The 15,765-nt window shown below is 38.4% G+C and overlaps 3 protein-coding genes across 4 annotated transcripts in view; all 3 read left to right on the forward strand.

Annotated features, from left to right (window-relative positions):
• The window catches only part of LOC114651544 (tripartite motif-containing protein 16-like), a 737,769-nt gene that overhangs the window by 694,559 nt on the left and 27,445 nt on the right, over nt 1-15,765 (forward strand). The window lies entirely within an intron of this gene.
• The window catches only part of LOC114652530 (zinc finger protein 664-like), a 366,114-nt gene that overhangs the window by 125,208 nt on the left and 225,141 nt on the right, over nt 1-15,765 (forward strand). The window lies entirely within an intron of this gene.
• LOC114652512 (tripartite motif-containing protein 16-like) overlaps nt 4,215-15,765 on the forward strand; it is a 979,029-nt gene continuing 967,478 nt past the window's right edge. Inside the window, exons 1-2 of the mRNA XM_051927928.1 lie at nt 4,215-4,852; nt 14,651-14,746. Coding sequence (XP_051783888.1) covers nt 4,274-4,852; nt 14,651-14,746 — 675 coding nt within the window. The 5' untranslated portion in view covers nt 4,215-4,273. The remainder of the gene's footprint in view (nt 4,853-14,650; nt 14,747-15,765) is intronic.

Below are 15,765 nucleotides of genomic sequence, written 5' to 3' on the forward strand. Positions count from 1 at the left end.
TTAATGTTCATTCGATTAAATACAGGTATATTCCTATCCCCTTTCTATTATAATGAATATTTACCCTTGTAATTTAATCCTTAAGTGACAACATATAATATTAGGTGATTTTTGTGTGTGTTTGCGTTTTAAGTGATTATAATGAGGTGTGTTTTTGTGTCTTCGTTAATGTAATGGCACACAATGTGGTCCTTCAGTTTGTGTTGTTTAATTGTCCGCTGAGCTGTTGAGGCTAAAAACTGTGCCGCTGCAGTCGTACATCTCGTGTTGACAGGTTTTTGGTTTAGTAAGTCTGATAAATGTATTTGTAAGTTACATCATTGCCACCCTTTAAACTATTTGACTTCTATTGCCTATATTGTACTATTTGTTAGCGGGCTGGCACAGCACATGATGGTGTCACCAGTGTAGTTGGCACCAGCAGGCTTTGCTTTGTGTTTATTCAAACAGCAGCTCTCAACACGACCAGCTTTGAACTGACGGCCAGACTACTCTCGTTATTAACGTGACAAACAGCGTGTCACAATGTTTTCATTAATCAAGAACGAAAGTCGGAGGTTCGAAGACGATCAGATACAGTCGTAGTTCAGACCATTAACGATGCCAACTGGCGATCCGGCGGCATTATTCCCATGACCCGCCAGGCAGCCAACCGGGAAACCAAGTCTTGGGTGCCGGGGCGAGTATGATTGCAAAGCTGAAACTTAAAGGAATTGACGGATGGGTACTGTTTCACACGTTAATAATGACAGTAGTCGAGCAATCAGTTCAAAGCTGGTCGTGTTGTAAACTGCTGTAAGAATACACACCAAAGCAAGCCGGTGCTGACTCACTCTGATGACGTCATCATGCGCTGCGCCAGCCCGCTAACTAACATCCCTTAACTAAGCTCATCTCACAAAAAGCAGACCCTGCAATTAATATCACAGTGCAGATATATAACACTGAGCTCTGACTCTGTCTAATGTGAACTGTACACTGAAAAAAATGTTTTTTGAAATTAATTAATTTTTTTAAGGTAAGTTGTTGCACGAAATTTATTCATGTAAATCCACTTCTATATAATTACATTATATTTACCAATTGTTTTTAGTACTATCAGCTCATTTATTTTGAATAGATTTTACTATAATTTTGCCTTACTGCAACTAGTTATGCATGTTCAGTTTACTTAAATGTTTTACATAAATGGTCTCCAGAAAAATGTTTTTTTTAAGTAAAATGAACTCAGTCTGTGTTTTAATGCTAGGAATTACTAATAAATATTTTTGAGTTTACTGAACTTAGTGTATAAAATAAAAATATAGTATTTATTAATTTATTTAAGCTGTTGTTAAAATTCAAATTTAGGACAGAAAGAATAGAATCTAAGGTTTGAAACAAAGCTTTAAGTAACTTTATTATCAATGAAAACGAAAAGTATACAAAAATGTTGCTTTGCCAGAATGTTGACATATGAAACTGTGCATTCGAAGAATCTCATAAAGTACAACTTTACAACAGAACAAAATCCTCACTTTAAGAGTATTACAGAAATACTTTACAGGACAAGAACAGACACTACAGATTTGCACATATCATGTTGTTCAGGCCAAAAAGTTTAGGGGGCAGCCTTTTAGCATTGATTTGCTTTAGTATAGTTTTTGCACAAATTCATAGTAGCATTTTAGCTCTTTGGGACACTGTGAGTTTAGTGTATAAATCATCCCTAACATCAATGCACAGGCTCTTGCTACAGTGTTCAGATTGTCCAGAATGATGACGCAGTCGATAACAATTCCAACATCTGCATAGACTCCAATGTCTCCACCTTCCACCTTGATGACATAGATGCCCATGGTAGTCCTCTGCCGGTCTCTTAAGATGTCATCTCCTTGGACATCCTGTATATTATAATTTAATTTGAAAATGTTACATTTTTGCCATTAAACTTTTGTATTTCATAAAGTTGTCCCTTTTAAAATGAACCACAACTTGACTTTCAAATTATGTTTATTGTAGCCTCTACTCACCTTCAGCTTCTGCCTGTACCTAAAGAGATAAAATATAATAATTCATTACATTTATATAGCGCTTTTCTCAGTACTCATTGCGCTATCCACACATGGAGGAACTGGGAAGCAAACCCACAATCTTCCACAGTCTCCTTACTGCAAAGCAGCAGCACCACCACTGCGCCACCTGTGAGGCCAAATATAAATCACAAACACCCTTCACAGTCAAGAATTTAGACCAATGAACTTACCAGAGATGTTTGTTGTTTGAGAAGGAAATGAGTCCTGTTCCACTCCAAGACTGAGGACTAGTAAAACCTACAAGATAAAAGTGGGTTTCAGTGCAAGGGCAAATGGGTGGACTGGTAGGAAGCACCATATTGTTTAGTAATCTGTAAGATTTCTAACTAAGTATAAAATATATTTGTTTCTTTATCTAAACTTAGCTTTCCAGACAGAAATAGATAGATAGATAGATAGATAGATAGATAGATAGATAGATAGATAGATAGATAGATAGATAGATAGATAGATAGATAGATAGATAGATAGATAGATAGATAGATAGATAGATAGATAGATAGATAGATAGATAGATAGATAGATACTTTATTAATCCCAGGGGGAAATTCACATACTCCAGCAGCAAAAAATATTAAATTAAAGAGTAATAAAAAATGCAGGTAAAAAAAACAGACAATAACTTGAATAATGTTCAACGTTTACCCCCTCTGGTGGAATTGAAGAGTCGCATAGTTTGGGGGAGGAACGATCTCCTCAATCTGTCAGTGGAGCAGAAATTACATATAATGAAAATTAAAGTAAGGTTAAAACTGCACAGAAGACGTTGCAGCCAGGGTGAACTCTGATTTAAAGTAATTAAAGTTTAATCCATTATATTTACCTTGACTGGTGCATAAAGAGCTGGATGATGATCATGGGGAATTAGACATATTAAGGTCACATAGTTTTCTACATTTTTCCAAATTGGATATCTTTACTAACCCTATCATTTATAGATACCCAAAAGATTTTTATGCTCGGTTTTTAATGTTCTTGTTTGTACAGTATATACAAAGCTGACATTATGTTTTATGTTACAGCACATATTTGCTGTACATCTCCAGTAGTCCCCAGTCAGCAGTGTTAATGCAGCTCACCTAAACTACTGTGGAGCTAACAAGTGATGTCTGCGACTGTAGTTACAGCTCTGACTCTGCTCAAGTATCGTCACGGTCCATTCCGATGGCTGCAGGACTCACTCGTGCAACCAGCGAACATACCGTCTTGAGAGGAGTTTTCTGGAGCAGCAAAAGGTTCCGTGCACTGACTTTCACTGTAGCTTCTACATCTGCCAAGTTTTTAAAGAGCATGATTTTTAATCGTGATTAATAGTGAAAACGACCTAGTAATAATCTTAACATCCATGAGTTGTGATAATTTAAAGAACCTCGGAGGAGAACTGCACCACTCTGTTAGCATTGCATACCTCTGCCAAAGTTGGGGCCGCCAACAGTTGATGTTACACACGCGAAAATACAATACCGTATATCAAACTTTTATTAATGAAATTACAGTATTTGTTAAGGAAAAAGAACATTTGTGCAGCTACGAATGTATTACATGATATATGCCTTCTCAATAAAGCAAAGTCTAATAAATAAAGTAATACAAAGATTTACTCACCAGGAACAAAGCAAACCGAAAATGCCGAACTCGTTTGAAATGGGTGTGCAGGGCTTTTCGTTGTCAAAACACGTTAATTTACGGCAGTGACTAAATGCATGCGCGAGATGTCTTAATTTTTTAAAGATGATATTAAATAAGTTAAATAAGTTTGATGAAAACATAGAAAAAATGATTTGAAACAACCTATTATTGTCAATTAGAATCAAAAACGCATTATATTAATTAAATCTGCCAAAATTAATTATGTTGTATTTACTAGGGACCAAAATCATTTTTTTCAGTGTAGTATGCAATGAATAAATAAGAAATACTGACACGAATTAAACTTAAACAGACCTACTGGGTCAGATCATCTCTTCTTTAACTGTTTGTATATTGTCACTTTGTGATCTTCACTCTTTTGGCTCACATCTCACATTGACTGTTCACCCTCAATGTCTCCTCAGATGTTCTTTCTGTCAGCTCTCAGCTTTCTCTTTAAATCTCCTCCTTGTCACTGAGCACAGACAAACTTTCACTTTCGTTTCTTCACAAGTCACTTCCTTGTTTGTCTGACTGATTCTCTCTGCCTGTCTCTCCTCAGACTGACGATGGCTGAAGCCCAGCTACGTGGAATACAGGACGAGTTCACCTGCTCGGTGTGTCTGGACACCCTGACTGACCCCGTCACCATCCCCTGTGGTCACAATTTCTGTCTGAAGTGCCTCACAGACTGCTGGGATCAGAGCCAACTGTTCAGCTGTCCTCAGTGCAGACACACCTTCAACACAAGGCCTGAGCTGAACAGAAACACTCTGCTGAATGAAGTCATCAAGAAATTTAAGAGACCAAGACTCAGTTCTCATACGCCTCAGAGTTTTGCCGGCCCTGGAGATGTGAAGTGTGACGCCTGTACTGGGATGAAGTTCAGAGCGGTGAAGTCCTGTCTAACCTGCATGGCCTCTTTCTGTCAGACTCACCTGCAGCCTCACTATGAAATAGCAGCCTGGAAGGGACACAAGCTGACCGATCCTGATAGAAATCTGAAGGAGAAACTCTGTGAGAAACATCAGAAAAGTCTGGAGATGTTTTGTAAAACTGATGAGACGTGCATCTGCATGATGTGTGGAATGACTGAACACAACAGTCATGAAAAGGTCGAGCTGGAAATGGAAAGAGAAGGAAAACAGGTGAGTGGAGTTTAGTATTTAATGGGAATAAAATAAAGAAAATGAGTTAAGTGATCCACAAATGTAGCTTTGCAGATAAATCTGTTCATTCATTTTGGGGATTCTGAATTTGCTTGTATAGGATAGTGGAGAGCTGGGGTCTCATGCATAACACCATGCGTAAAATTCACACTAAAACATGGCATACGGACAAAAGCGGAAATGTTCGTACGCACAAAAAAATCCAAATGCATAAATCTGTGTGTACAACTTCCACGTTCTTCCGCTCCATTAATCCTGGTCAGCGTGAAAAGTAACACACGTGCACACACATGCTGCCCCACCCCAACTCCTCCCAGAATTACGCATCTCTGAATATGCAAATCAATATAAATAGCCCTTAAGCTCAGCGTTATGTGAAAAGGCAATGGTAAAAGCACGAGGGAAAATAGAATTTCAGTGAATACCAAGTGGTGGCAAAGAAAAATGTACTATTTGTTGGTTTAAACAGTGATATAAACAACAAAAGGAAGTTGATCGAGTGACATAAAGTGTCAGAGAAACTTGAAAGCCCAAGTTCACAAAGTCACACAGTGCCTGAAATAAAAAAGAAGTTGTCAGATATCAAAGTCGCCGTGAAAAGGCGAGTCGTAGCCCACCATCTGAGAGTCATATGAAAGCTTATCAGGGTACAGAGAAAAAAAAAACAAAATAGGGACACAGTTGAAAAAAATGTCCAAATGTCAACTTTAATCTTGAAATTTCCACTTTAATCACATAATTTATTTTGTTATCAAAGTAGAAAGTCATAAACTTCATCTTAAAATTGTTTAATTTACTATTTTCTCAAACCTCATCATAACTAAAGTAGCACGTTAAATGCTTCTATCTGTGTGCTCTTTTATGTGCTCTATGTGTGTGAATCACTACATGCTTCTTAAACGGGCTTTCTCTTCCACCATAGGACACAGAATACATTACATTCGTGATATTACAGCTCTCTGAAAAATTTTAAATTGCCACATACTTGGGGGTTAATGCACCCCTGGACACCAAATACTTTTTTGCTGCAATTTTTAAGTAAACGTCACAATTCACAAAGAAAATGTGAAATTTTTGTGGAACACATTTTTTTTCATGCAAAGAGCATCACAATTACTGCAACACTCATCATTTTACACCCTGCCAATGAACTGTAAAAACTTAAAAAAAAAAAACTACTGCAACACTTAATTATGATATGTACAAGGTATAACTGACGCCATTGATGAAATTCAGTAAATCACCGAGCCAACTGCGCTTGAACTGGCTGCACGCAAACACACAGAGGTAAGCGCTGATGCTGGCAGGCCAGTCTAGTGCAGCAGCTCAATCCCAGAGGCAGTGAGGCTGCAAGGGGCGCCAGTGGTCACGAGCTGGCTGCTCAACGAATATACGGCACTAACTGATAAGCTCCGGCGTGCTGGCAAATTGCTCCGTAAAGCGACAATATCCAGTTGCAGCGTTCAATGAATATACATCGCCGAATATACTCGGCTCCAGTGTGTGATGGCAAATTGCATTTGGAACCAACTATAGCCGGTTTGGGTGGTTTAAGGGTTGAGATGTATACTTGATTTTATTCTTTCTCCAAGTACCCAATTGCCACACAATCAGCTTTGTAATAGATGCCAAGCCATCTGTAAGCTTAGAACGCTGATTCTTCAAAACATTTAATAAACATTGAAATATCTTTGTAGTACATGTTTAATTATTCCATCCATCTAAACATCCAGTGTTGCACCAGTCCCAGGAAGAATACAGAGTGAGGCAGGAACAATCCCTGATGGCGCCAGCTCGTCGCTAGTGCTGCAACACCGCGTCCTCACATGTTTAATTATTAACAATATAGATTATTTTAATAAAGTTTAAAACTTACCTGTATAATGTAATAAACATGCTTTACTGCATTTCATCTTAAAAATGATATCAAGAGCTCCAAGAAGATAGCAGCTGGAAATCTAAATTGACTTAGAAGCCAGTCGCCATCATATGCATATATGCGCGTTATAAAGTGGCTCAGGTTGTGCAATATTACAACTGTAGTACAAGTTTACAGTGAGGTGATTGTACTTATAAGTACAAACAGTTTGTTTGTCCTTCTCCAGTTTAAGCCCCTCTGTGAGACCACCAAACACAGTTGTTAGTGGATTAGCAGGGATTGTGACACCAAGTATATCTGTGAGACATTTAAAGATTTTGGTACAGAATGATGTTAATTTGGTGCAGGCCCAACACATGAGGCCTAGTGTGGCTGGAGCTCAATTGTAACGTTTGCAGGTTGGATCTTACCCTGGAAACATTTTGGACAATTTTAAAGGAGACAGATATTCTCCATAAAAGATTTTAAGTGAAATAACTGTATGCTTTGTGCATATGGAGCTCGAGTGAATTCTGTGCATGGCTGCCTTCCACTCTATTTTTGAAATGTTGAGTAAGAGATTCTTTTCCCAGTGTACCATGGGATGTTTAAAAAGAAGTGACTTTAAAATATTTTTTATATATTATAGAAATTCTTTCTGAGTCTTCAAGACCAATCAATATTTCATCTGAAATAGAAATAGGTGGGAGGTGAAGAAAATTGGGCAGATTCCATTTAGCAAAGTTTCTAATTTGGAGAGGGGTGGAAAAAATGTGTTGATGGGAAGGTAAATTTGGAGAGTAATTGTTCTTAGAATGCAAAGACATTATCTATATGCAAATCTCAAAATGATTTAATCCCATACATTTTCCAAAAATTAAAAAGTGTGTAATTTTGAGAGGGTGGAAAAAGGTGGCTACTGTGTAAAAGCGCCACAGATAAAAGCTTCTCTTATCAAGAAGTGCTTCCTACCTTGGTTCCGTATTCTGAGTGAAAGAAAGACAATTAGGTTGTTACTATGTCCATGATAAATTGTATTTAATACTGGGAACAAAGCAAGGGATATAAAGAAGTACTGCAGGATTTAATTTCTATTGCAGACCAAGCCTGTTTATGTTCATCTATTTGTGTCCATGTCCAGGTTTTTATAGCTTGTACATTTGCCACTCAGTAATAAAATTTAAAGTTAGGTAGAGCCATGCCATCTTCTGCCTTAGGATACGTGAATGTTTAGAATTCCAAATAAATGAGGTTATAATTGAGTCTAATTTCTTAAAAAATTATTTGTTAATAGGGAGATGCTTTGAAATAGAAAAAGAAGCTTAGTAAGGATATTCATCTTCACAATGTTAATTCTCCCAGATAAAGTGAGATGGAGGGTAAACCATCTATGTACGTCTTGTTTAAGTTTTTCAATGCAGAGAGCAAAATTTTGTTAAAAAAAGTTTTACATTTACTTATTATGTTTACCCCAGGTATATGAACTGATCTGCAATGATAACAGGGAAGGTGTCCAATCTAATGTTGTGTGCTAGAGAGATCACTGGAAAAAGCACACTTTTATTCAAATTATTTTTAAGTCCAGACATCTTTTGAAATTCTACTAGTACTGTTAGGACTGCAGGCACAGAAAACTGTGGGTCTGATATAGACAGTGTCATATATTCAGCATATAGTGATATTTTCTGTTCAAGTTATTCTCTTAAAATCCCCTTTATCTCCGATGTATTTCAAAAGTGAACAGCCAGTGGCTCAAAGGAAGTTGCAAATAGCAGTGGTGACAAGGTGCATCCTTGTCTAGTACCTCAATCTAGTTTGAAGTAGTCTGAAATAATGTTGTTAATACAAACTGAAGCTTCTGGTCTGGTGTACAGTAGTTTGATCCATGCTCAAATATTCAACCATATTGAATGCTTTTTCTTCACTCAAAGATAACAGCATCTCTGGGGTGTTAGACTTTATGGGTGAATGTATTACGTTAACAGGCGTCAAAGATTGGAAGCTAAATGTCTGCCTCTAATAAATCCGTTCTGGTCTTATGATATTACAGAAAGGAAGCACTTTTTCTATCATTCTAGGTAGAACTTTGGAGAGTATCTTAACATCATTATTCAGTAGTGAAACTGGTCTGTATGATGTACATTGTAATGAGTCCTTATTTGTCTTAGGAAAGACAGTAATTAATGCTTGTTCAAAAGTCTGAGGTAGAATTTTACTATTTTCTGGATTTTATAACTGTTGCTAATAAATAAGCAGCTAAATCTCTTATATATATTTCTCTTCTGGTTCGTCCTGCTTCCACTTCAAAACCGGTCCCGCCCACATGCAGCCGACATGGCATTTCTCGATTCCTATTCGTCCTCCTCCAAACCCTTCCCCACATTCTTCCAGTGCGATTCCTGCAACAAAACTTTTCAAACGCGAATCTCACTTGCTAAACACAAGAAGAGGCATTCTTCCCAACAACTGTATGAGTGCCAGAAATGCAATAAGAAGTTCACTACACAGGATTGTCTGACTAAACACAACAAAACTCATTCAGAACTCGAGGAATGCGATATCTGCAAAGCAACATTTCCAAACCAATGCAGTCTCAGCAGACATACACACAATTCTCTTCCGGTTACCAGAGGTACTTCTTCAGCTAATTCCGGTCTTCCTGTCCAAGAGTACAACATTGGGACTCCAGACCAGCAGTGCAAACACTGTCATGCACTATACTGGCCTGCTGAGGGTAATACATCCAACAAGTACTCAAGGTGCTGCCACAGCGGTAAAGTAGCTTTACCACCTTTGCGGGAGCCACCTGTGTCTTTACAACAGCTTCTTACACAGCAAACATCAGTAGCTAAAAATGATCGTGAACACATTCGAGAATACAACTCTTCTCTAGCGTTTGCTTCCATGGGTGTACAGATAACTCAACCTCCTGGCCATGGACCATATTGTTTTAAAATACACGGGCAAATTTATCACCAAAATTCTCCACTATACGCTAACACTTCTACCTCTCCAGGATATGGACAGTTGTATGTTTTTGACAAAGCGCAACCTATTGAAGAATGCTTACAAAATAAAGCAAACTCTGCATGCAGCGAAAATTTACTTCTCCAGCTAGATTCTATGCTCAGAACCATCAACCCCTTCGCTAAATCATACAAACACATGCATGAAATTGTTCAGTCCAATCCAACAGCATCTATATGAATGGTTTTCAAGGAAAACCCTGGGCAGGATTTATGACGATACAATGCCCCGACATGTCACGCCGATGTTGCAGCAATTTTCATCGGAGAAGATGGTGAACCACCTGCCGAAGGGGACATTTGCATCTATCCCATAGGCAACTCCTGTAAACAGATTTCCACGCTCAAAATGAATTGCGATCTTTTGGTTTACCCACTTTTATTCCCTTACAGAGACATTGGCTGGCACAAAGATTTACAACATGTTCCCGATAAAAGAACCGCCAAGCGAATAAGGCTTACTCAATGACAATTTTACTCATACAGATTAGCAATGAGGAATATATTTAGTATTTTGCACTCCAGCGGCAAACTATTCCAACAGTACGTCATAGATGCGTATGTTAAAACAGAAGGTGTACGTCTCAACTATCTCAGATTACATCAACAAGATCTGCGTGTGGAACAATACAAAGGACTATCAGATGCACTGCAAGCAAATGCTGAAAATAACAACGTGCGTGTAGGCAAAATGATCATATTACCATCCACATTTTCAGGAAGTCCAAGATACATGCAACAAAACTATCAGGATGCCATGGCCATAGTACGTAAATTCGGAAAGCCTGATTTATTTATCACTTTCACATGTAATCCTGCTTGGCCGGAAATTCAACATGCACTGTCGGATACCCAAAGACCAGAGCACAGACCTGATATTGTAGTACGAGTAGATCTTTCGACTCATTATCTTTCGTCTCCACCAAAACACCTATTCACAACTGCGTCTTTCATGAAGTATTTTTGTCTTCTTGATTTCTGTATTCCTTTCTCACCGTTTTCTGTTCCTATTCTTACACCACCGTATACCACAGTGGGCTTCGGCTAGTTAATTGATATTCTGTTTATTAAATTCAGCAGGCTAGCCTTTAGGGCCTGCTGCTTTCCCACACTGAAGTGAATTCATAGTGTCTTGTAATTCTGATAGTGCCAGAGGTTCATCTAATTCCTCTGCACTAAGTGTATCTAGCTGTGGTACCTGTAATGCATCAACAGACTCTTTAGATTGTGTCTTGTCTTCTTTAAACTGAGTATAATATAAAGACTTATAGTAGTCTCTAAATGTGTGCATTATATTTTTGTGGTTAATGATTTTATCTTGGTCTGTGTTGGTAATTACTGATATTGCATTGTGAACGTTCTGCTTGTGGATTTGTGGAGCTGTGATCTTATTAGCCTTCTCTCCGTGTTCATAGTAATATTGTCACAATTTAAAAATGAGTTGTTCCATCTCATTTGTTTTCAAGAAGTTGAATTTGGATTGCAAAGCAAATCTTTTCCTATAAAGTGCCTCATTTGGAGACCTGGCGTGTTCTTGATCTATTCTAGTAATTTCACTGTTAACTTTGAGGTCTTCTTGGTTTCAAGTTTATTTTTGTGGGAGAGATATGAGATAATCTGTCCTCTTAAAAATGCCTTAAAAATGTAAATAATGTATACAGATAATAATTAAACATGTAGGACACGGTGGCACAGCCATAGCGATGAGCTGGCTCCCCATCCAGGGATTGTTCCTGACTCGTCTTGATGCTTTTTGGGACTGGTGCGACCTTGGATGGATAGATGGGTGGAATAATTAAACACGTATCATAAAGATTTTTCAACGTGCCTTTAAAGTTTTGAAGAATCAGCAATCTAAGCTTACAGATGGTTTGAAATTTATCATAGAGCTTATATTGTGGTGATTGGTTACGTGGAGAAAGAAAATGGAAGTACAGGAATAGGGGGTTGGTATGTTTAACAGAGACAGTGCTGCTGCAATAATTTATTTCATCGAGGGTCACACACATCCCAGCAAGCATCTTGTGGGAGGCAGGAACATTCCCTGGATGGGGCGCCAACTCATCGCTACCACTGCACCACCATGCCCCCATGTTTAATACATGTGTTACTGCATTTCATCAAGAAAATAATATCATATTAGTCTAAAATGTTCAGAGAGCTGTAATATCATTAATGAATGTATTCTCTGTGGAGATCAGTGCCTGTGTGCCCCTGTTAACATAAGAGAAAGCCCGTTTAAGAAGCATAGTGATTCACACACATGGAACACATAGAAGAACACATATAATACAAAGCATTTAACATGCTACTTAGTTATGAAGGGATTTGAGAAACTCTAGTAAATTAAACACTGATTTCAAGATGAAGTTTACGATGTTCTCCTTTATTGACAAAATAAACTGCAAGAATAAAGTGGAAATTTCGAGATTAAGCTTGACATTTCGACCTTTATTTTCTACTGTATCCCTATTTTGTTTTCTTTTCTCTGTACTCTAAAACGCTTCTGTATGATACTCAGACGGTGGGCTACGACTCACCATTTCACGCCGACTCTAATATCTGACCACTTCTTTTTTATTTCAGGCACTGTGTCACTTTCTGAACTTGAACTTTCCAGTTTCTCCGCCACTCTGTAACACTTGATCAAGTTCCTTTTTTTGCTTATACCTCTGCTTAATCCAACAAATAGTAAGTTTTTCATTGCCTCCACTTCACTTTCGCTAAAATTCTTCTATTTTCCCCATGCTTTTGCCATGTCTCTTCACAAAACGCTGAACTTAAGGGGCTATTTATATTGATTTGCATATTCAAATGGGTGAAATTCTGGGAAGAGTCATGGTGGGGCAGCAGGTGCGTGTATGTGCATTACTTTTCATGCTGACCAGTATTTATGGAATGGAAGTGCATGGAAGTTGGCTTACGCACGGCTTTGTGCATCTTAATTTTTTGGTGCGTACGAATATTTCCACTTTTGTCCATTCACCATGTTTTACTGTGAATTCTGTGCATGGTGTTATGCATGAGGCCCTAGGTCTGGATTTAAAACACAATTAAAGTGTCTGGCTATTTTAATTTTATGAGTGTTCAAAACACATTGTCACAGTCACATCATATTTATGTGTTCCTCCACATAACTGCCATTAATGTGTTTTCTTTATGATTACCTTGTGTGGTTAGCTCTCCTGTTTCCAGTGTATTGACAATTTTATTTTGATTTATCCCCTACTGGCTAGAAATTTTAAAGTTACCTTTTACACTTTTATTATTATCATGGCCTGTTCTGCTTCATGAACGTCTAAGCCTGGCCTTTCATAAACACATCTACAGTCATTGCCATCTGTTTTGAGGTTGAAACAGGTATTGGATTTCACAAAGTTTGCTGCTTCAGTGTTTTCAGATTTTTTGTCAGATGTTTCTGTGGTGTACTGGAATAGAATTACAAGCATTTCATAAGTTTCAAAGGCTTTTATTAACAATGACATTGAGTTTATGCAAAGAGTCAATATTTGCAATGTTGGCCCTTCTTTCTTTTTCAAAACCTCTGCAATTCACCTTGGCATGCTGTCAATCAACTTCTTGGCCAAATCCTGACTGATGGCAGCCTATTCTTGTAGTTTGACAGAATTTGTGGGGTTTTTTTGTCCACCTGCCTCTTGAGGATTGACCACAAGTTCTCAATGGGATTAAGGTCTGGGGAGTTTCCTGGCCATAGACCCAAAATTTCAATGTTTTGTTCCCCGAGTCACTTAGTTATCACTTTTGCCTTATGGCCAGTGCTCCATCATGCTAGAAAAGGCATTGTTGGTCACCAAACTGTTCTTGGATGGTTGGGAGAAGTTGCTCTCAGAGGATATTTTGAGCCTTTATTCATGGCTTTGGTTCTTTATTCATGGCTATGTTCTTAAGCAAAATTGTGAGTGAGCCCACTCCCTTGGCTGAGAAGCAACCCCATGTGATATGAATGTTGTCAGGATGCTTTACTGTTGGCATGACACAGGACTGATGGTAGCACCACTCACCTTTTCCCCAAACAATTGGAAAGGGGATTGATTCATCTGAGAAAATGAGTTTCCCGCAGCAGTCCTCAGTAGTCCTGTCCCAGAATATCAGTCTGTCCCTGATGTTTTTCTTGGCTTCTTTGCTGCCCTTCTTGACACCCACCAGGCCATCCTCCCTATATAATTAAATTTTAAATGTTGTCTAATTTCCTAATTTTGTTTTAATTATTTCCACAATTTACTTTTTTTGTTTTAAGTATTTCCACAATTTACTTTTTCAATTTATTGTCAGTTTTATCTGAGTTCATCAAACTGCTCTTCAGATTTAACTTTTTACTGAACTCCTCAGGCTCACTCATGTCTTCTCGGCCTCAGTTATCTCACTTGACTCCATAAAATGACCAAACACTTGACAAAGTTCTCCCAAGTCTCAACTCCACAATGGCCTTGTTGGTCCTACAATTGCAGTTCTCAGCCATCCAAGGTCTCCTGGGTTTGCAGGTTTCTTCAGTTTTTATGTGTGAAGCTCTGATATCCTGGTTGTCGATGTGATGTCCTCTCAATCTCAAGGACTGACTCGTACACCGGTGAGCCTTCAGACTGTCTCCTTTATTTGTAGCTCTCTTCAAGCCCAAACTCCATCTTGAATTGAACTGTTAAATTAAACCTTTATTTGAATGTTTTTGTGATATTCATATTTGTTTAATTAAATCTCTGTGTGTCACCTACTGTGTCAATATGAAGATAAGTGTGACAGAAACAGTAAGTTGTGTTATGGAATGTGAAACAAATGTGTTGTACAAATTTAATCACCCAAAATGACACCACGAGCTCAGAAAGTGGAAGAGAATTCTGATAAGACCCCCATGTGTCCTCTTGTGTGTGCAAACAGAAACAGCTGGGGGCGACACTGAGGGGAATAAGGAAAAGACTTGAAGAGAAAGAGAAGAAACTGAAGGAGACGAGGAGGACAGTGGAGGAGATGAAGGTGAGTGGAATTAAGATGACACTTCATATGAAAGAGAGGAGAAAAAAAGTAAAATTATTGTAAGTTTCTGCTATTAACGTGTAAGGACAGGGAGCTGAAGAAGGAGAGAAGATGTTTTATTGTGTCCTTCATGGCATTTTGCTGCTGATGGTATTTCATGTTTTATTTTTGATAAATTTAGGTAACAAGATCCTAATGTCCTCAGGTTTCTCATTCCACCTCTTAAAGGTGACTTCACTCCCCCTAACAATAACTCATAATGATGGTTGGCACTGATGTTCTGAACTGGAGCAGGCAGCACCACTTTCCCTAATGGTCTTTTCTTGCTCATTTTGATATGTCCCAGTTTTATTGGACTCCATAGGTGTTAACATAACATGGTGTTAGGCTGCTTGACTGAGTGCAGAAACCTGCACCTCCACCTGTTTTATTTAACCATTCATATTTTATGACAAAGGACAGTAAGCAGGTGCAGTGGCCACTTCTGTTGCCTTCTAGATCACCATTAGTTGTCCATGTGGAGTTACCCACTTCTTCCAGTTTCTCTGTGGGTTTCCTCCAGCTACTCCAGTCCACCCTATCACATCCTCACATATCATGTTGGTTAATTTGGAGAGACTGTAAATTGCCCCATTCTGATTTCCAGTGTGGTTTTCATTTTTCACTGGCATACTGTTTCTTGTTTTATGCCCTATTCTTCTAGGATCCAGTTATGAGAATGTTCTCTTCTGATAAAGGATGAACTCTTCACACACATTTCTGTGCCTGGACTGACTGAACTTTTCCAAACTGATGAACTTGTATTAATTATTTTAACACCATCTGTTGTATTAATGTACTAAATGCAGCAGGACCAGAAAACTGGGTTTGTCCTGTTCAAAGACAGTGGGCGGGGCACAAAGTGTCACTCATTGTGGTGCCGTACAATAAAGACACAGAAGTGACAGTCAAGGATGAACAAGTGACTGACAGAGAGCCCTCCTGCCAGACTGACCTCCATCAGTGTTTATACTTTTATG

This window comes from Erpetoichthys calabaricus, chromosome 5 (genome assembly GCF_900747795.2).
Source record: "Erpetoichthys calabaricus chromosome 5, fErpCal1.3, whole genome shotgun sequence".
NCBI lineage: Eukaryota > Metazoa > Chordata > Cladistia > Polypteriformes > Polypteridae > Erpetoichthys > Erpetoichthys calabaricus.